General features: G+C 46.5%; 2 protein-coding genes across 5 annotated transcripts in view; both read right to left on the bottom strand.

Moving 5' to 3' along the window:
• The window catches only part of LOC127970381 (inactive ubiquitin carboxyl-terminal hydrolase 54), a 60,581-nt gene extending 55,433 nt beyond the window's left edge, over positions 1–5,148 (bottom strand). Inside the window, exon 1 of one of the 4 annotated variants that reach the window (XM_052572934.1) lies at positions 4,981–5,148. The gene's annotated coding sequence lies outside the window, so the exon portion shown is untranslated. The remainder of the gene's footprint in view (positions 1–4,980) is intronic. The other 3 variants (XM_052572939.1, XM_052572935.1, XM_052572938.1) reach the window with 3 other exon arrangements.
• A 700-nt stretch (positions 5,149–5,848) lies between these two features.
• On the bottom strand, positions 5,849–21,985 carry LOC127970400 (myozenin-1-like). Its single transcript, XM_052572972.1, has 6 exons — positions 21,817–21,985; positions 20,228–20,324; positions 12,871–13,058; positions 12,419–12,665; positions 6,983–7,163; positions 5,849–6,839 (listed from the first exon to the last, which is right to left on the bottom strand). Exons 2-6 carry the CDS (start codon positions 20,313–20,315, stop codon positions 6,605–6,607), a joined length of 939 nt encoding a protein of 312 aa, XP_052428932.1. The 5' UTR covers positions 20,316–20,324; positions 21,817–21,985; the 3' UTR covers positions 5,849–6,604.
• Between the last annotated feature and the right edge of the window lie 538 nt (positions 21,986–22,523).

Genomic DNA, 22,523 nt, shown 5'->3' with positions numbered 1-22,523 from the left:
CGATGTGAGATTGACAGCTCAGAACAATATTAAGGGAGCATTCTTTGATCGCTCGCTGTAGTTAAATCGCAATTTAAAGCTGCAGTAGGTAACTTTTGTAAAAACATATTTTTTACATATTTGTTAAACCTGTCATAATGTCCTGACAGTAGAATATGAGACAGATAATCTGTGAAAAAAATCAAGCTACTCTGGCTCCTCCCAGTGGTCCTATTGCCATTTGCAGAAATTCATCCGCTCCCGGTAAGAAACAACCAATCAGAGATGCGGCTTTGTTTAATTTATATGTATATAATAAGCGAGTATACCATGAATCCATTTTCCAAACCGTGTTTTTGGCTTGTCCTGAATCACTAGGGTGCACCTATAATAAGTGTTTATATTCGGACTATTTTAGATTGCTTCGGGGGTACCGCGGCGGAGTAACCCAGTACCTTTGTGATTCTTCATAGACATAAACAGAGAGAAGTAGTTCCGGCTACGATGTTCTTCCGCAAGATGCAAGCAGTTCTGTTTATTAACCGCTAGAGCATCAAAAGTTACCTACCGCAGCTTTAAATAACAGATTTGTTTCATGTTATGCTACTAGAAACAATGTGAAGTTGATCGTTTAGTCCCTGGCTTGATTCACTGATGCATAAACCGTATTAAACGATTTAGAAAGTCTGTGTGAACTTGAATTAGCTACACATCATAAATCCAAATCGTAAAAGTCTGTTTGTTAAGCCTGTGCTGACATTGTGATTGAATTAAATGTAAAAAATAAACTGAATCCATTTTCTCCAAATTGTCTGGGCGGGCAAAGCAGAGAAAAGGGAGGTAACCTTTGCCCTTATGACAAAATAAGGGGAAGATTCCAGATTGGCCCATCAGAGCTCTCATTTCTCAAAGGCAGGGCAGGACACCCAGGGCTTGGTTTACACCTATCGAAATTTCTAGCCACTTGGGGACCATAGACAGGCTAGGGGAACTCATATTAATGTTAACTTCATAAAGTGAAATTTTCATGTCATGGGACCTTTAAGTATTTAACTGTTCAGATTCACTGTATGCATTTCTCCGGGTTTAAAGTTTTTTTTTAAAAGACCAAATGTAGACCAAGAGGCTTGTGGCTTCAGACACTGACTGAGGGGGACTTCAACATAAGCTACAGGACAGCAAACAGAATTTAAAGAGAGCTCGAAAGAGAGCTGGGGTGCTTAAAGCATTCATCTTTCTCCATTTCGCTTTCTAAAAGCATTTCTACAAACACAATTAATAAAGAATAAGAAACAAAAGGGCAATACGGACAAAAACTAGAAAACACAGACACATTGAAATACTGCAAAGACACAGTGGCTACAAATCATATTTGGACAGTTAAGCCACAATTGTTGGTTTGATACTTTATTACCAATGCAATAAAATGTATACATTTCAACTTCAAATAGGGTAACTGTCGTCCAGAAAATGACCAAATCTGTTAATGAGAGAGACTTACATGTGCATCTCAAACAATTAGAATATCATGGAAAAGGTCTTTATTTTTTTGTAATTTAATTCAAAAAAGCAAACTTTCTTATTTTCTAGATTCATTGCACACAAACTGAAATATTTTAAGAGTTTTTTGTTTTAATTCTGGTGGTTATGACTTAGGTAATTATTTAAAAAAAAAAATTGAATATTTTCTCAAAAGATCAAATAAATAAATAAAAAAAGATTTACAAACCAGAAAATTTCAAGATCTTCATGGGGGTGATCAGTCTGTGGCACTGCTGAGGTGTTATTGAAGCCCAGATTGCTTTGATAGTGGCCTTTAGCTCCTCTGGATTGTTTGTCAGATGTTACTTATCTTCCTCTTCACAATACCCCATAGCTTCTCTGTGAGGTTCAGGTCAGGTGAGTTGGATGGTCAATCAAGCACAGTAATATCATGGTCAGCAAACCACTTGAAAGTGGTTTAGGCACTGTAGGCAGGTGCTAAAGTCCTGCTGGAAAAGGAAATCAGCATCTACATAAAGCTTGTCAACAGATGAAGCATAAAATGCCCCAAAATCTCCTGGTAGATGTCTGCATTGACTTTGGACTTGATAAAACACAATGGACCAACACCAGCAGATGCCACGGCACCAAAATCATCACTGACTTCAGAAACTTCACACTGGACTTTGGGTTCTGTGCCTCTCCAGTCTTCCTCCAGACTCCAGACCTTAATTTCCACATGAAATGCTAAATTTACTTTCATCTGAAAATAGGACTGAAAAGAGGACCACTGAGCAACAGTCCAGTTCTTTTTCTCCTTACCCCAGGTCAAATGCTTCTGTCGTTTTTTTTCTGGTTCAGGAGTGGCTTGGTTCTAGGAACGTGACAGCTGTAGCCCTTTTCCTGAAGACGACTGAGTGTGGTGACTCTTGATGCCCTGATTCCGGCTTCAGTCCACTCCTTGTGAAGCTCTACCAAGTTCTTGAATCAGCTTTTCCTGACAATCTTCCCAAGGCTGTGGTCATCCCTGTTGCTTGTGCACCTTTTCCTAACACAACTTTTCCTTCCAATCAACTTTCTATAAATATATTTTGATACAGCACTCAGTGAACAGCCAGGCCTTTCAGCAATGACCTTCTGTGGCTTACCCTCCTTGCGGAAGGTGTTGATGATTGTCAGAATTTTTAAGCTGTAAATCGTAATTATCAGAATAAAAAAAAACTCTTGAAATATTATCAGTTTGGGTGCAATGAATCTAGAATATAAGAACGTTTTTTTTTTTTAATTAAATTACAAAACATTTTTTTTTAGATGCACCTGTATATCACGGTGTAATAAGAAATAATGAGGGTCTGGCTACAGACATGCACTTTCTGTCTGTCACATGCATTTGTTGAAAAAAAAAACTGAATTATTCTTTGTAGAAGATTTTTGCCACTTGCCAAATCACAACCATACATGTGATTATTTATTGTCCTTTACTCAATCGGTTTAAGATTTTAGTCTGTAATGTGCAATTCATGCAAGTTTGCCTCTGTTAGGATATTGTGTAATATTGACAGGCGATGACAGTCCAAATGTGCTAGATTATTTACACTGACTGCTGTGAGACTTGCAATGCCAGCAGCTTGTGTCAGTCTAATTAAAATCTCCTCACTGTCCATGATACATTTTACTGGGCTGCAAAGTACTCTGGAAAATAAATGTAACATAAAAAAAAAAAACATTCAAAAATAGCCATTGGGATGTATGCAAATCCTGTGAATTTTTTTCTTACTGTATACACATATAGTATCCTAGAAAGTATTTATTTACTAAATAAAATGTCTGTAATCACACATGACTGTTATTAGTTCAACATGACCAATGCTGATGAAAGCAACAGGACAAACATGACAGCATCACTATGAGTGCATCTATGTGGAGAAGAATTATCATTCGCCATGCATATGGGACTTTATATGAAATAGTAGAGTCATTATGCGTTTTCTAAGACAATCTGTTGTTAAATTCTGTTTGGCATTAATGGACGGCAGCTTATTTGCGTTTCCTCTGCATAGAGTGAGCGCACACCATCACAGAGAGAGGAGTGCATGTGAGCTGAGAGTGCATGGGCTTGATGAAGCAGGAAAACTACCCTCACAAGCAAAAGACTAAGGCTAATATCAAATGAAGACAAGAGTTTTGATTTACACATGAATATCCCCCACTCATCTCAAATGTTCCTTTACCTTGAGAAGTTTAAAAAAAGTTACCCTCAAGGGCTTTTCTGTCCCTTCCTGTCGTAAGCCCTTAAAAGCATGTTGTGAAATTTACAGGAATCCCATACAGCCCCAACCAATTAGCCAGACTGAAGGCTCTGTCTGCTGATGAATACATGGGTGCGCAGGCCCTCGAGGAGTGACCATCAGTATGTTAATTTATTCATTTCTAAATTTTACATAACAATTAGTAGGCTTATTTCGCATGCATGCCAGGGCTCTTATTTACTTTTCACAGAGAGATTGCCAAAGGATGGGGTTATGAGAGAACATAAAGGGTAGGGTTTGGATGGAGGGGTGTCTATTTTGATCACCCCTCTTCACTGTATTAATAGAGACATCTCTCCGGCTTGTTTATGTAACACACCATCACACTGAAAACTGACTGATTTCAATGCACGCAAATTACCCAACTCATTAAACTCAAATTATTCCGTTCAATGAAGAAAAAACAAGTTTATGAATGCTATTATTTCCTCAGAACGATAGATAGATAGATAGATAGATAGATAGATAGATCACCTGAATGACCTACACTTCTCACTCTCTCCGTTTCTCACCTGCACAGCTTCTAAAACCAGCAGATGACATTGGCGGCTAGAGGACAATCAAGTGTATTGAAAAGATGAGAAAGCGTTACGTCACTGAAAATGGTGAGGAGCATATGGTCCTGTGCTGGGCAAGTTAAAACGCACGAGACGGGGCCAGTAATAAATCACCTCCAAATCTGCAATATCCTTTTTTCCCTGTAATGCAGGTTGCATTCAATCGCTAGAGAAATTACAAAACATAAAAATGCATAGGTAATTTGCTATTTAGGATAGAACTGATGCATGCATCGACATGGTCGCAGCTCAGCCATGTGCTTATTCTACTACGTACGTGGCGAACTTCTAGATGCGCAGCGTTGCGTTCGCACAACGCACAGTGTGCACAGCTTCGTCAGCACATTAGAGCATGTGAGATTTAGCGTCTCCTTCGCACTATATACCTGTATGACAATACAACACTCTCTGAGAAGCATGGCCAAGTAAGAAAACGCCAATTTGAAATCCGATGTGCTGCATAAATGATTAAAATGCATTCGTTCTGACAGTGATGCATCCCTGTGTTTGTTTACTAGATCAGCACATGCCTGTGAAAGAGCAGCTACGTCTTAACTTCCCAACTCACACAGCGAAACGTCTTCTCTGTCCTTTTCTCATGTCAGAGGATCATACACTACTTCGATAGGATGGTGAAAGAAGGGTTTCCTTACCTTGCCACATGCATCCTCCCCCTGGCTGGTCAGCAGAGTAAAAATCTGTTATTTTCTGCCGCTAAACCTTAAACGTTCCTCAGCGTCACTGTGCTGCAGCCAAGGCAACCAACTCTCGCGATGTTTGGCGTCTCAGGTGTCGAGTCGACGGAGTGTGAGTGTGACAAGGAGACTGGGCCATAGGCTGGGATGGTTGACTGGTTGTAAATACAAGGGTTCATAAAAAAAAGAAAAGAAAAATATCCAAAGTCCATTAACGACTATGGATATTTTTTATTTATTTTTTTTTGGGGGGGGGGATTCTTCATATGAATATATAGATATAGGCATTTCAGTAAAAAAAAAAAAGAAATGTTTTTTTGTTTGCAGACTCTTGGACATTTCACAGACTTTCTATGCAATACAATAAGGGGCCCATATATTTCAGACATATTTAAAGTTCATTAATTTTAAGTAAAACAAAAGTTCTACATCATTTTGAGTAAGACATAACAAAATAACAAATAAGTAGCAGATATGTTCAGTAAATATGAGTCACATTAATTCAGTTACTGGTCCAGCTGACACATTTATTTAAAAAAATATTATTATTATTATTATTATTTTATATATTTATTCTAACGGTTTAAAGAGAACTGATTCATGCAAGTAATTTGTTTAAGAACTGAACACTTGCATTGCGCATTTTTCATTCACTAAAAAGAACCAGCTTTAAGTCCTCATGAAATATTGTGTGCAACCTGCTGGCTGTGGTTAGTATTAGTGCCATAAAACACAGGCAAATATACTCATGACCCACTTTCTCCTTCCCAGTTTAATTATAGTAACAAATGACAAAGTATATACATAAAAAAGACAGCAACAGAAATGCAATCAATCATTTATTGAAGAATGGGCATGTAATGGTGTGAAGACAGTAGTTTAGAGTTTTTATTGTGAAGACATGGATGCCAGTTATATATTAACATGCATAATGTGCTCATATTACATGAAATAATCTACTACAGCAGAGACAACAATACTGTGTAAGATGCACCACAACTTTATTATAATCATAAGTACATGATGATCATGATTATAATTAGTATTTGCTCATGTAAATGACACTATAATTAAATGTTAAAGTGGGACATTAGCTTATTTAAAGGGAGGTTGTAGACTGTGCAGTCAAAAACTGTTTACCTTCTTTAAGTGACAGGACAAATCAGTGCGTGCCAAGCAGTCCATCACTGCGAATGCTAACTGAACATTGTTGCCCAAGGCACTTTATGCTCATTTGTTCACTTCTAAAGTGCAACATGCTGACAAAATAACAAGCAAATCAAAACCTCAGTCTCCACCTGACACCTTCATTTAAGTTGATATGCTTCATGCATAAAATTCCTCCACAAATACATATGTATTTCTTTTTTTAAAAGCTCACATTAAGAGGCAGAGTTGGATTCAAAGTTAGATTCTCGTGTACAGTGAGAGAGGTTTGCCATTCACATTTTACATGTCCTCCTGATGGACTGTTAAATTGTGGCTGTGTGCGTAGGTGGGTGTCTGGCTATTAGAGTGCAGCGTAATTAGGACAGGCATAATTTATTTTTCTTTTTTTTTTTCTTTTTTTAGTGTTGTAGATTCACAGGTCATCAGTCTCCCCATCAAATGGTATAGTATCCAACTCCATGTGAATGCTGCCTGGTTCAGCGCTACCTCCCCAGCCAATGGGTGTGCGGTTAAAGGAGGGCCGTGAGCCAATATCATGATGGTACACCACTGCAGGTTCAAGCTCCTCAGCGGCCACCTCGATGTCTGGCATCTGAAAGGTCATCAGCTGAGAGGCCTTCTCAAAACCTCCAAAAGGCATAGCACTCCTAGAAAGAGAGAGACCAATTAAAGGCAAAAAGGAAACCATTAGTACAATTGAAAATCAAAGGAAACCAAAGTACAATTGATGCATGCACAGGAAAAGAGGAGAGGCAGATTGCCCAGCCTATATGAAGAAATGCAACTGCACCTGTTGAAGCACTTGTAATTGCGCAGCTCCTTTTGAGAGCAGGGTCCAGGCATTTGAGATTTCATTGTTGCTAGAAGTTCTTCATTGCCCTTCATCGCCCGTTCCCAAGGGGAAACATATGTCTTCACATATGCACCCTTCTTTTTCGCCTTTTCCAAAGCAGCCTTAGAACTCTCCTCATCTATAGAGAAATATAAATTGATTCAAACCAATTGCATTCCATTAGTTAAGGGCTCTATTAAGTAAAGGCATGGTTCACCCAAAAATTTGAGGATGAGTATTAAAAATTAATGGTAAAACTGTCCCTTTAAAAAAAGTTTTATTTGGTATTGTTTATACACTATTTGAATTTTCATTGCCTTTTATTTGCGCATTGTATGTTTTCATTTTAATTAAAAAAATTGTATATGCTTTTGCCATTTATATATATATGGTGGCCAAAATGATTAGAACACTAGTATTTTCCCCATGCAGCTAAAAAATGGTTTTAAGTCGGTTATCTCTCTTTTGCTGTAGTGTGTCAGTAGGAAATATCAGTTATTTTTGTCATTAATTGTAATAATCCAGAGAGATTTTTGTTTGCAGGAGTCTGACAGCAGCCAGTGCTCCACACAGAGATCTGATCTCACTATCATCAGTCTGTCTGGAATAACATGAAGAAACAGAACAAACTGAGACAGACTAAATCCAGAAGAACTGTGGCAATGTCTCCAAGACACTTCAAGAATCTTACCTGCAAAACTACCTGAAAAAATTAGGCATATGTGCACCGAGGGCACAGTTGCTTTAAAAGGACTGTCACACCAAATGCTGATTCAGTTTAATTAATAGAAGTTAATTGAAAAAGAAAATCTATTTATGATAATATTTTTGACAGAATCCTAATTTTTCAGCATTTTTACACAAGTGCCTAAAACATTTTACATTAATGTTGTCACGGTTGGGTTTGGGAAAACACAAAGAGAGGGTAGATCCAAATGCAGGTAAGGGTTTTTATTTAAACAGAGGGGTAACTACAAAAATAAACAGTCATGAGAGACAAACGTAACCAAAAGAGGGAACCGGATGAAACGGGGAACTTGGAAGAATGAGAAGGTAGAGGAAGTCTCGGGGGAACGAGAGCATGAGACACATAGGGTAAGGACTCCATGATGACAACAGAGAAAGACAGCTCTATATAGGGAAACTAATGACAGAGTATTGTCAACACCTGTGCGATTCTAATTGGAGTGCAATTACTGTGAAGACACAACCAGACTAGCGGAATTAAAGTGCCTATGGTGAAGTGCCTAAGGGGAAGTGAGCTCACTAGGGAACACCCAGGAAAACAAAGACTGGCAGCGTGACATTACCCCCTCCCTACGGAGCAGCTACCAGATGCTCCACCTAAACCCAGGAAAACCCCAACAGAAAAAGAGGCAGGAGGGAGGTGGAACGGCGGCGGACCAGGGGGAGGGACGGAGGGACAGAAAACAGGGACAGGAGCAACCAGGAGGAATGGAAAGGTGCAACACAAAACAAGGAGTCCAGGAGGGAGGCGGACAGGTGGAGGCTCAGGGGGAGGGAAGGAGGGCCAGACTAAACTAAAAGGAACAGACAGAAACAGAACTCAAAAAACACAAAACATAAGTCCATGAAGGGCATGTTGAGGCGTCCACCAGGACGGAGCAGATGACCACCACATCTTTGTGGTCGAGGCCAGAGTCCACCAGGGCGGAGCAGAAGACCACCACGTCCTCATGGTCACCGCCGGAGTCCCCCAGAGCGGAGCGGACGACCACCACGTCCTCGTGGTCACCGCCCGAGTCCCCCAGGGTGGAGCGGACGACCACCACGTCCTCGTGGTCACCGCCAGAGTCCCCCAGGGCGGAGTAGAAGACCACCACGGTCTTGTGGTTACCGCCTCTGGAACAGCCTCGGGCACCGCCTCGGGAACTGCATCGAGCACCGCCTCGGGAACTGCCTCGGGCACCGCCTCGGGACCAGCATCGGGCACCGCCTCGGGAACTGCATCGGGCACCGCCTCGGGAACAGCATCGGGCACCGCATCGGGCACCGCCTCGGGACCTGCATCGGGCACCGCCTCGGGAACAGCATCGGGCACCGCCTCGGGAACAGCATCGGGCACCGCCTCGGGACCTGCATCGGGCACCGCCTCGGGACCTGCATCGGGCACCGCCTCGGGACCTGCATCGGGAACTGCATCGGGACCAGCATCGGGAACTGCATCGGGCACCGCCTCGGGAACAGCATCGGGCTCCGCATCGGGCACCGCCTCGGGCACCGCCTCGGGAACTGCATCGGGCACCGCCTCGGGAACAGCATCGGGCACCGCCTCGGGAACAGCATCGGGCTCCGCCTCGGGAACAGCATCGGGCTCCGCCTCGGGCACCGCCTCGGGAACTGCATCGGGCACCGCCTCGGGAACTGCATCGAGCACCGCCTCGGGAACAGCATCGGGCTCCGCCTCGGGAACTGCATCGGGCACCGCCTCGGGAACTGCATCGGGCTCCGCCTCGGGAACTGCATCGGGCTCCGCCTCGGGAACTGCATCGGGCTCCGCCTCGGGAACAGCATCGGGCTCCGCCTCGGGAACAGCATCGGGCTCCGCCTCGGGAACAGCATCGGGCTCCGCCTCGGGAACAGCATCGGGAACTGCATCGGGCACCGCCTCGGGAACAGCCTCGGGCACCGCCTCGGGAACAGCCTCGGGCACCGCATCGGGAACAGCCTCGGGAACTGCATCGGGCACCGCCTCGGGAACAACCTCGGGCACCGCCTCGGGAACTGCATCGGGCACCGCCTCGGGAACCGCATCGGGCACCGCATCGAGCACCGCCTCGGGAACCGCATCGGGAACTGCATCGGGCACCGCCTCGGGAACTGCATCGGGCACCGCCTCGGGAACAGCCTCGGGCACCGCATCGAGCACCGCCTCGGGAACTGCATCGGGCACCGCCTCGGGAACAGCCTCGGGCACCGCATCGGGCACCGCCTCGGGAACCGCATCGGGCACCGCCTCGGGAACCGCATCGGGCACCGCCTCGGGAACCGCATCGGGCACCGCCTCGGGAACCGCATCGGGCACCGCCTCGGGAACCGCATCGGGCACCGCCTCGGGAACAGCATCGGGCACCGCCTCGGGAACAGCATCGGGCACCGCCTCGGGAACAGCATCGGGCACCGCCTCGGGAACAGCATCGGGCACCGCCTCGGGAACAGCATCGGGCTCCGCCTCGGGAACTGCCTCGGGCACCGCCTCGGGAACTGCCTCGGGCACCGCCTCGGGAACTGCCTCGGGCACCGCCTCGGGAACTGCATCGGGCACCGCCTCGGGAACTGCATCGGGCACCGCCTCGGGAACTGCCTCGGGCACCGCCTCGGGAACAGCCTCGGCCTCCGGAGCAGCAGCGGGCACCGCATCGGGAACGACCTCGGCCACCGCCCCGGCCTCCGGAACAGCAACGGGAACCGCATCGGGAACGGCTTCGGTCACCGCCTCGGCCTCCGGAACAGCAGCGAGCACCGCCTCGGCCTCCAGAACAGCAACGGGAACCGCATCGGGAACGGCCTCGGCCACCGCCTCGGCCTCCGGAACAGCAGCGGGTACCGCCTCGGCCTCCAGAACCGCAGCGGGCACCACATCGGGAACAGCATCGGGCATTGTCTCGGCCTCTCGAACAGCATCGAGCACCTTCTCGGGAACAGCCTCGGCCTCGGAAACAGCATCGGGCACCGCCTCGGGACCAGCAGCGGGCACCGCATCGGGAATGGCCTCATGGACGGCAGCCGCCCGCTCGGGAACGTTCTCCGGGTCCTGAGGAACAGTAGCTGCCTGTCTCCTCCTCCGCCCTCTACGATGGAGAGTCGGTGGCGTTGAGTCGGCCATCTTGTGCTGTGGTGCTGGGCTGGCGGCCATCTTGAGCTGTGGCGCTAGGCTGGCGGCCATCTTGGGCTGTGGGGCTGGGCTGGTGGCCATCTTGGGTTGTGGGGCTGAGCTGGCAGCCTTGTCTGGAAACTCTGGTGTGGTTGTTGCATTCCACTGAGCACGATGGTGCAGGTAATTGGTAAACCCCCAAAAGTCCAGGATCTCTAACCCCTTCATCTCCCATTGAGGTAAAGGATCATCCAGGCAATTATTAAACCAATCCTTTAGTGCTGCATCATTGTAACCTAACCCGACTGCCAAAGTCCAAAACAATTGCGCCAGGCCACCCACCTCCCTTCCCTCTTGATGAAGGGTGGTTAAGTTCCGGAATCTCCCCCTCCGTTCCTCCATGGTGGCTGGGGAACCGATTCGAAATCTCACACCGCTGGATCTAGGCATGATGGAGTCCTTCTGTCACGGTTGGGTTTGGGAAAACACAAAGAGAGGGTAGATCCAAATGCAGGTAAGGGTTTTTATTTAAACAGAGGGGTAACTACAAAAATAAACAGTCATGAGAGACAAACGTAACCAAAAGAGGGAACCGGATGAAACGGGGAACTTGGAAGAATGAGAAGGTAGAGGAAGTCTCGGGGGAACGAGAGCATGAGACACATAGGGTAAGGACTCCATGATGACAACAGAGAAAGACAGCTCTATATAGGGAAACTAATGACAGAGTATTGTCAACACCTGTGCGATTCTAATTGGAGTGCAATTACTGTGAAGACACAACCAGACTAGCGGAATTAAAGTGCCTATGGTGAAGTGCCTAAGGGGAAGTGAGCTCACTAGGGAACACCCAGGAAAACAAAGACTGGCAGCGTGACAAATGTAGCTTTGCAGTTAGGTTCCTTGGAAGCATTGCCACAGTTCTTCTGGGTTTAGTTTTCATTAATATTTTGGAATTGCTTTTATTTTTGTTTATTTTCATTTTAAGAAATGTTGTAATATGTTGGTCCTTTGTATTAGTTTTTTGATGTCTCTAAATATTGCTATATATGTTTAATTCATTTTTATATTGGTTTTAATACAAATTTTACTACTACTATTACTTTAACTTATCCGAACTTCAAACTTATTTCAGTTGCCAAAGAAACATAAAACAATTTCGAATAGTTTAAGTTTTTTCATCTAATATTTGTATTTTATTTTATTTCTGTTTTTGTTACACTGTGAAAAAAATAAATAAATATATATATATATATATATATATATATATATATATATATATATATATATATATATATATATATATATATATATATATATTTACAGGTGTTTTATCTGTATTTTGAATTTGCACTTCATTATATTGTGTTTTACAGTTAACAGTAATGTCCATTGAATTAATGCATAATGTACTGGAACAAAATTACTTTTTTTTTTTTCTTTTTTTTTTTACGATAATAACCTTGTTTAACACAAGTTTCATGTTGAGTCTCTATGGCAGTTTCTAGTGTGGGTGGGCTGGTTAGTGTATAAAGGTCTTCATCTGGATTCCTACTCACCCTGTGCATCTCCTGACACACCATCCTTCCCCCCTTCTCCTCCAGCCACTCCAGCACCTGCTCCTCCAGCGAGCCCACCTGCTTGTAGCCCACCCTCTAATCCCTTTCCATAGCTTCCGGGTTTAGGAGGCGGCACTGGTGCTTGACCGCCTCTACCAGCCTGGCCAGACATATGACCACCAATCAGATGCCCACCAACATCCATCATCTGGCCCCCCAGGCTGGGCACGAACTTCTGGAGGTTATCCTTTCCACGGAGTAACATAATAATTGGAAGAGTTTCCAAATCAGCACTCAAATGTACATTTAAATAAGAAATAAGAACAAGAATAAAGAATCAGAATAGGATGAATGGAGAACACTGGAGAGCTGAGCTTTAGGAATAATGATCATTTAATGCAAATAATCTAACAACAAGTTCACAGATGTCGATAGCTCTTAGCCTGCCTTACCATGGAATCACTACTGAAGAAGTCAGGATTGTTCTCGTAGATGAACTTCTCCACACGAATCTGCCTCATCTTGAACATCTTGGAGCCTTTGTTCTTCAGAAGGGATAGTTCCTCCAGCATGATATCCTTGGGTGGACTGATCTTTTTCCCCAGGTCAAACTCTGAGGCCTCAGGCTCTGATTCATACTCTAGAATACAAGCAAAACAGAAAGACATTATTCACTACTGTGCTAGTTTAATGTTTATATATCATTAAATGACAATCAGTTTTCAGCTTGAAGGTATCTGGCAAACTAGTAAATGTTTTATATATTAACATAAAGTGCAATCAGCATTGTGATACTCCGTTGGTTCACTTGTATTTTAACTGTGCATGGTATTATCAGACTGCTTGGAAAGAATAAATAATATATCCAATATTCTCCAGTATCAAGTATCGTCATCCATATTTATACAGATGTATCTTTTTTCCTGCATTGTAATCATAACAGTAACTAAATAGCTATTAGTCATCCTACCACCCACTGTTTGTGCTGGAAAAACAGACACAGTTCCTTGGAAATGTTCGTAACAGTATTAATATAAACAGTAAAATCATTTAAACATTATCAAGTCTATTCCTCCATTAGATTAAACATCCCTGCATGGAATAAGAAACAGTTTCCTCATACCAGAATAATGTTTTTGAAGGAAAAACATATAAACATGTATCAGGTTTGCAAGAACCTCTCAATTCTTTCACAGATTTTCCATTCTTTCACAACAATAATTTTTTCACTCACATTCAAGAGCATGAAAAAAAGAACCCATCAATTAGACTTGATTTCCGCTGGAGACACTTATGTAATGTTCTTTCGGTGGAGTAAATGTCCCATGATTATAATGATGAGCGGTGCTCCGGTAATAATCTGAGACACAACTGACATTTCAGCTATGAAATCTGCGAGATGCATGTTGTTACTGACATATTACTCCTCATTAAGACATATTAAATCCAGACGCATGGAACCTAAGTGACAGGCCCTGAATGAAAATTATGTTTTCAATAAACAGCAGTGTTTAAAAAATATTGCGTTACTCCCTAAAAAAGTAGCTAAATACATTACTTAGTTACTTTTTATGGAAAGTAATGCATTACATTACCTTTGCGTTACTTTTTAAATCTGGACTGGGCTTGCTTGTTTGTTTTTAATTTAAAAGTTAGATTTTGAGCAAATGTAAAAGCCCTTTCATACGTAGCCCTGCACATGACATGCAAGAAAAATTAATAAATTGTGTGCATGATTTACTAATTCATTCCCTTGTTGTACTAAAACATGCACACGATTGCTAAATTTACTAATTCGTTCTTTCGATTTATAAATTGTGTTCATAAAATGGGATAAAATACATAAAGGATATTTTAGTGTTATTTAACATATTTATTTACTGCAGGCACTGATAAACAGTGACACCGCCACCACAGGCGATTGAGCAGGTTGTTGCATGTGTTGTGGCATGTTCATAGTCTTTAATTACATCTTTCAAAGAAGACATCTTCTCACCTGTCAGGAAGGCTAAACAAACACACTCTTTAATTATATGAAAAATAGCTGTTAGAGCATGTAATCCCAGACCACAGTATCATAGTCAGAAAAATACAGTAAATTATTATGAACTATTACTGAAATATAAAAGCAAATTATTGAAAAAAAATAATATATATATATATATATATATATATATATATATATATATATATATATATATTGTGACATGCGTCCCGAGCGCTCGTCAGCGTCGCCCTGGCAACACACCGGAATCACCGGCACGAGCTCATCACGGGCTGAGCGGTCGCACCTGCAACTCATCAAGCAGTGCCTACTTAGGCAGAGGAGGAAGACAGAGTGGGGAGGAATGTCTCCTGACAAAGACGCTAACCCTTACCTCCTCTTTTCCAGAGAGCAGCGTGTGACCGTCAGCCCCCACCAAGGAGAGCACAGCACGGGATCCACCACTCAGGACACAGCGAGCACGAGGGACTTAAAGCGCCACGGAGAGCACCGCCTTCACCCAGAGCACTTTCATCTAATAAATCCACCCTTCGGGGACTTTTCTCTTCCATCGGTTGTCGTGTAGTTCCTCACCCCGCCACACTGGTGGAGAATGCAGGCAAGAGTGTGAGCTGGACACCGACAACCGACCCCTGAGGAGACCCTTAAAGCCACCCGTTTGTTTTTTTTTCTGTTTCCTTTTTGTTCCCCCTGTCATTTGTTCTGCTCTGTTTTCACAGGCGGCCGCTCCTCCCCCGGCATGGAAGAACTGCTGAAGCACCTCACCGAGGTGAGCATCCGCCAGCAACAAATAGTGGAGCACATGGCCTCACGTCAAGGAGACGCCGAACGTGAGCTCGCCGCCCTCCGCGCCGCCGCCCACCGCACGCCGCTGCCTGACCCCCGTGTCCAAGCCGTCCAGCTGATGCCAAGAATGACGTCACATGATGACGTGGAGATGTATCTTCGGATGTTTGAGGCCACCGCAGTCCGGGAGGCGTGGCCAGAGGACGAGTGGGCCCGTCTCCTCGCGCCGCTGCTGACCGGGGAAGCGCAGCGGGCGTATTTCACCATGACGGCCGAGAGAAGCCGGAACTATGGAGAGGTGAAGAAGGAGATCCTAGGCCGAGTAGGCCTTTCCCCAATCTGTGCGGCGCAGCAGTTCCATGACTGGGAATATCGAGCTCGACAGCCCGCTCGCGCCCAGGCGGCCGAACTATCCCGGTTGGCCCAACATTGGCTGTTGGCCGGGGGTCCCTCCGTACACCAGGTAGCTGAGCGTGTGGTGATCGACCGACTCCTCCGCGCCCTTCCCCGTGCGTTGAGGCAGGCGGCTGGCATGAGGAATCCCACCGATCTCGACGGGCTCGTGGAGGCCATTGAGCTGGCGGAGGCTGCCCAACACCGGGAGATAGGGGAGCGAGCGCCGCCTTTTCCCCGAAGGGTGGTCCAGGAGCGACGCTCGCCGGAGGGCACCCAGCGACCCGTGAGCAGGCCTGCGGTTCCCGGCACCCAGGACGAGCCAATGCCCACCGAGCCGCCGCGTTCCCCAGGACGGACATGGCTAGCAGGCTGTTCAGTCCACGGTCCAGCGCCGGAGGCACCACGGGCCCGGGTGCGCATCAACGGCCGGCCATTCGTCGCCGTCCTCGACTCGGGCAGCGGGGTAAGCCTGATACAACCGACTGTCCTTCCACCCCGAACAGGTTCCAGGGCCCGGCTGGCGATAACGTGCGTGCACGGGGATACCAGGCATGTGCCGGCCCGGAGAGTGACCATCACCGCGACACCTGGTTCCTGGCCCGTCGAAGTGGGAATCTTAAGGAACCTACCGGTACCCGTTCTCCTCGGCCGGGATTGGCCGGGGTTCGATCAGCTCCTCACCTCCAGCACACAGCCTGCTAGCCCGGCCGGGAACCGCCGACGCCGGAGTCCAGCAAGGCGCCCTCGACGAGGCCCCGCGCTGCTAACGTCAGACAGCCCTCGAGGAGGTGAGTCCCCCTCCCAAAACTCTAACCTGTTCTTCGATGTCTTCCAGCAGATAGCGGGAGGGGGGACGCTCGCCAAAGAGCAGCGTGGGGACGAGCGCCTCAAGCATTGCTGGTCTCAAGTGCGGGTGGCGGAAGGGGAGGATCTACAACCAGCTCCCCACCCCACACCCCACTTCATCATCCAAAACGGCCTGCTCTATTATGTCGGCCAGCGGAGGGGGGAGGAAAAGACGCTGTTGGTGGTACCGCGGAGCAAAGTCCCGGCGGTCTTGGAACTCGCCCACGCCCACCCGATGGCTGGCCACCTCGGCGCCCAAAACACTGTGCAACGGATCCGGGACCGCTTCCACTGGCCAGGACTGGAGGCGGATGTCAAGCGGTACTGCCAAGCGTGCCCGACGTGCCAACGGACCTCGCCACATACTCCTCCCCCTAGCCCGCTGATCCCGCTGCCGATCATTGAGGTGCCCTTCGAGCGCATCGGGATGGACCTGGTGGGGCCGCTGCCGAAGTCCGCCCGGGGGCATGAACACATCCTGGTGATCGTGGATTATGCCACCCGCTACCCAGAGGCCATTCCCCTCCGCAAGGCCACCGCCAAAAACATCGCACAGGAGCTCTTCCTACTGAGTAGTCGGGTTGGCCTGCCAGCGGAGATCCTGACCGACCAGGGCACCCCTTTCATGTCCCGGATCATGGCTGACCTCTGTAAACTCCTCAAAGTCCGACAGATCCGGACCAGCGTATACCACCCACAAACCGATGGGCTCGTGGAACGCTTTAACCAGACCCTGAAACAGATGCTGCGGCGTGTCGTGGCCGAGGACCGACGCGACTGGGACCAGATGATCCCGTATGTGCTGTTCGGGATCCGGGAGGTGCCCCAGGCATCCACCGGCTTCACGCCCTTCGAGCTCCTCTTCGGCCGCCAACCCCGAGGGCTCCTAGATGTCGCCCGGGAAGCCTGGGAACAACAGCCTGCGGTATGTCGGACCACCGTCGAGCACGTCAAGGCCATGAGGGAGCGGATCGACAGGGTCATGCCATTGGTCCGGGAGCATCTGACCAAGGCCCAGCAAGACCAGCAGCGCCTCTTCAATCGGGCTGCCCAACCCCGGGAGTTCCAGCCGGGAGATCACGTCATGGTACTGGTCCCCACCTCAGCCTGTAAGTTCCTGGCCCGCTGGCAGGGCCCGTATACGGTCACCGAATGGGTGGGACCCGTCACCTACAAAGTGCGCCAACCTGGTCGTCGAAGGGAAGAGCAGCTCTATCATATAAACCTGTTGAAGCGCTGGGTGGGGACCGGGCCCCAGCTCTCGGCCCTCGCCGCCACCTCTCCCGTGGTTGTGGACATGGACCCCCACCTCTCCGCAGCCCAGAAGACGGAACTGCAGCACCTGGTCGGTCAGTTCTCGGATGTGTTCTCCCCTCTGCCAGGGCGGACGACCGTCATCCAGCACGAAATCCGAACACCACCAGGAGTCATCGTCCGGCAGCGGCCCTATCGTGTCCCGGAGGCTCGGCGACACGCAATCGAGACAGAGGTACAGGAGATGTTGAAGCTAGGGGTAATTGAGCCCTCTCGGAGTCCATGGTCCAGCCCCATCGTCATGGTCCCGAAGCCCGACGGCACCCTACGGTTCTGTAACGACTTCCGCCGCCTAAATGAGGTCTCTGAATTCGATGGCTATCCCATGCCCCGCGTCGATGAGCTCCTGGATCGACTAGGAAGGGCCCGGTTCATATCAACTCTCGACCTCACCAAGGGGTATTGGCAAGTCCCCCTGTCTAAGGATGCCAAGCCGAAGACAGCCTTCTCGACCCCCAGTGGCCACTGGCAGTACCGGGTCCTTCCCTTCGGCCTGCACGGGGCCCCCGCCACATTCCAGAGGCTCATGGATGTCCTGCTGAGGCCCCATATGGCCTACGCCGCGGCCTACATCGACGACGTGGTCATCCATTCAGAGACCTGGGGGGAACATTTAGAGCGGCTCCGGAGGGTGCTGCTGGACCTCCGCCGGGCGGGGCTCACCGCCAACCCCCGGAAATGTCACCTGGCTCTCTCCGAAGCCAAGTACCTGGGCTTCTGCGTGGGACGTGGCCTTATCCGCCCCCAGGAAAACAAGGTGACAGCTATCCTCTCGGCACCGCGGCCCTCTACCAAGACCCAGGTACGAGCCTTTTTGGGGTTGGCAGGATACTACCGGTGTTTTATCCCTAACTTCTCCTCCTTAGCCTCTCCCCTGACAGATCTGACCAGGAAGGGGCAACCGGAGAAGATAGCCTGGAATCTAAGAGCGGAAGAGGCATTCCAGCAGGTGAAGTCAGCCCTCACCACGGAGCCAGTCCTGCGAGCCCCCGACTTCAACTGCCCCTTCCTGGTGCAAACCGACGCCTCGGACATCGGGTTGGGAGCCGTTCTCTCCCAGGTCCAGGACGGCGAGGAACACCCGGTGATCTTTATTAGCCGGAAGCTGACCCCGACCGAACAACGGTATGCCGCCGTGGAGAAGGAAGCGCTGGCCGTCAAGTGGGCAGTCCTGGAGCTCCGCTATTACCTCCTCGGACGCCGGTTCACCCTGCTGACAGATCATGCGCCACTACAGTGGATGGCCCGCGCAAAGGACACCAACCCCAGGGTAACCCGCTGGTTCCTTGCGCTCCAGGACTTCCACTTCACCATACAACATCGGGCGGGGACGGCCAACGCCAACGCGGACGGTCTCTCCAGGATAGGGGCAGCTTTCGCAGGTCTGTCAGGCTCCACTCCCCACCCTCCCCATATCTCCCCATTGTACCGCAGGCGCAGGTCGACGCTTAGGGGGGGGGAGTGTGACATGCGTCCCGAGCGCTCGTCAGCGTCGCCCTGGCAACACACCGGAATCACCGGCACGAGCTCATCACGGGCTGAGCGGTCGCACCTGCAACTCATCAAGCAGTGCCTACTTAGGCAGAGGAGGAAGACAGAGTGGGGAGGAATGTCTCCTGACAAAGACGCTAACCCTTACCTCCTCTTTTCCAGAGAGCAGCGTGTGACCGTCAGCCCCCACCAAGGAGAGCACAGCACGGGATCCACCACTCAGGACACAGCAAGCACGAGGGACTTAAAGCGCCACGGAGAGCACCGCCTTCACCCAGAGCACTTTCATCTAATAAATCCACCCTTCGGGGACTTTTCTCTTCCATCGGTTGTCGTGTAGTTCCTCACCCCGCCACAATATATATATATATATATATATATATATATATATATATATATATTTGTATATTATGCTTATCTGGTACTTAAGAAACATTTTATTACTGTTATAAATGCAGAATAATAGATGTGTCGCTTAATATTTTTGTAGAAACTGTGAAACCTTGCCATTTCAAAAGTTTGGTTTAAATAAGAAAATTTTTTATTTTTATTCTGCAAAAGAGATGTACAATGTTACAAATGTTTCAAATAAATGCTGTTCTGTTTAACTTTTTATTTATCAAAAAAATCTATTTTCACAGAAGTATTAAGCAATAACACTGGTAAACAATAATGACCATTATTCATAACTGATACTAGCTGAGCACCATATCAGCATATTAGAATGATTTCTAAAGGATCATGTGACACTGAAGAGTAATTGCTGCAGAAAATTGCATTCTAAAATATATTAAACCAGAAAACAATTTACTCAAGTTGTACTGTAATTCCCTTTCATTACTTTATAACCATAGCATTCCTGACAATCAATCAAAATTCTCAGGTGACATTTTTTGACCTGTCTCATATGTTTATGTAGGGAATGATTATGCAACAAATCAAGCATAAAGCTGAAGTTGTGGGTGGTTTACCATCTTGGGTAATGTGTGACAGGTCAGTGATGATCTTGGAGAGCTTTTTCCTCTTGTTGGGTGGTGCTGGTGTTCCTGACAGAGGCATGATTCCAGACTGGGAAAACAGAGATCAGAGATCATTTGATTATTTACTGTGCTCAAATGTGTCTCTGTCTTGTCATTTTGCAGTAGTTTGGAGTAGTTTCTGTTTGAAAGCAAATGAACAGTTATCATTTTTTTGTGGTGAGAGCAAAGTCTGCAGATCACGCTGTTAGTCCCTGAGGAATAATACATTTAGAACAGACACTTGCTGAGTGTACAGTAGATATGAATGACCTCACGTTCCTCAGATTCCAAGGACAAGTATGTATGAAGACACACCACATAATTCACCACAGTGCTTAATTTGTTCAGGTTGGGTTTTTTTTTTAACAGTTTCCAGATATAATTAGTGTAAGCCTTACAGAAAAGCAAACTCTAGTATCACAGGAGAAATTAAAAGAAGAATAAAAAACACATTTGATTTATGAGGTCGGGTCATTCCTACAAATTTTCAAAATCAAAACTCATCAGTTAATTTTTTTTTTTTTTACTAAAATCATAAATTTCACTTTCCATCCTTTTATATAATTCAACAAAAGCTAATTTGGTTATGATATCCTTTTCCAAGAAGTTATGTCATTTTTTGGTGGGACATAAACAGCACCGACATCAATTAATATTATTTTGTGCTGTCAGTTGGTTTGTCTCACTAAGAAAACATACCGTCCAAATCCCACAAATCTATTTACAGATTTAAAGCAAATACTGAAATATATCCAGCTTTAGCTCTTCATTTAATTTCCATCTCGCCTTTTTCTTCATGACATAGTTATTATTATTATTATTTTTAGTTAGTTACAATTAACACAGTTAAGGCAATTAAATTGAAAGTCCAATTAAATTGAAGTTTAAGCCTATCTTTTCATTTGTATTTTATTCGCTTTACTACACACAGTGTCTGCTATTTTTTAAGGATCTGTTAATGGCAAACACTGCGTTGACTTGACTGTAATTCAATACAGTATGGCTATTTTTAAAGCAAGACCTTTTAGTGGCAAGTCATGGCATTGGTTTTTATTGTCAGATACTCAGGATTGGTCACAAACATACACGCATAAACACACTTACAGTGTTACTTAATGCATTGTAGAAATCGGAAATCTCCCTCAAACTGAAATGACACCATGGATTGATGTGTGGTGAGACGAGGGGGGGCTCTGACCCACCCTGTAAAATAACCATGAGCTGGGGTCCACCGGGCTTAAGTTCCCCCAGCTGGACACTACAGGCTTTGCATTCCACATAAAATCATCAGCCAGGTTGGGTGGGAGTGTTTTGCACATTCCCACTTTCTGGCAGACAAAAGGGGTTGGAGCATTTAAACTTGATTATTCCAATCAATCCAAACAAGAATGTGCAATCCGTGCTTGCAAACTTTTAGAGTGGGTATCGCACTAGCAACAGAAGCTACTGCTGGTCTTGTTTTCATTGCCGTCATGCAGCTGTTAGTTGAACAGTGTGTGCGATTAGTAAAGTGACAGAACAAAATCACATAATCCACTTACCAAGGCTCTAGACTGCTTACAGGAAGTGGTCTCAAAGGTACAGTGATAATAGGAAAAGGTTTGTTGCTTAGAAGTTTACCAATTCCAGGGTACCTTTGACCTGTGGCTGGACCAAGAACCCAAGGCGTGCAAAATCCAGTTGGGACTTGGATGGCAGATCTTCACGGGGGGAGGGAGAGTCCGGGTATGAAAGGGGGAGTGAGGGGTAAGGGGTGGGGGCATTTGGTCTGCACAGCACTTTGCTGATGGGAATATCAAGAGACTAATATCTTTCTTGCAGATGCTTCATTGGCTAAATATAGAGAGAAGGAGAGAGACCGGGTGATTGGCCATAGTTATCAAATAACTTCACAAGGCGAAAGGGTTATGGTGGATTTGCGCTTTTCTTCTTTCATTAATCACCTTCCACTCGTGAGAGGATTTTAAATCCAATAGTGGGCACCGTAACTGTGCTAAATTCATTTATATGATAATGTTCTAAGCACTCAGAGGGGTCGTGTTTGACAGGGCAGCCAATGTTACATTAACATGACATGGTTCTAAATAGCTGTGGTGTGAATGAGAAAATTATTGGCAAATTCACAAATGTGCAATCTGTTAAGTTTGATGCTTGCGTCTAATTTAAAATCAGCAGCGTTACCTTTTATAATTAAAGAAGGAATTTTGCTCCAATATCAGTACAGAATAATTTTTTCATTTGTACCTAA

The sequence above is a fragment of the Carassius gibelio genome, chromosome B13, assembly GCF_023724105.1.
Source record: "Carassius gibelio isolate Cgi1373 ecotype wild population from Czech Republic chromosome B13, carGib1.2-hapl.c, whole genome shotgun sequence".
NCBI classification, from domain to species: Eukaryota; Metazoa; Chordata; class Actinopteri; order Cypriniformes; family Cyprinidae; genus Carassius; species Carassius gibelio.
The sequence above is the reverse complement of the archived record's forward strand: the minus strand, read 5'-3'. Positions and strand labels throughout refer to the sequence as shown.

Bases quoted from the DNA above. Each gene is read 5' to 3' on its own strand.
- LOC127970400 (XM_052572972.1), bottom strand. From the start codon at position 20,315: ATGCCTCTGTCAGGAACACCAGCACCACCCAACAAGAGGAAAAAGCTC. The intron at 13,059-20,227 runs GTAAACCACCCA...CTTGTATTCTAG, and splicing joins GTCACACATTACCCAAGATG to AGTATGAATCAGAGCCTGAG. The intron at 6,840-6,982 runs GTGCAGTTGCAT...CTCTCTTTCTAG, and splicing joins AATTACAAGTGCTTCAACAG to GAGTGCTATGCCTTTTGGAG.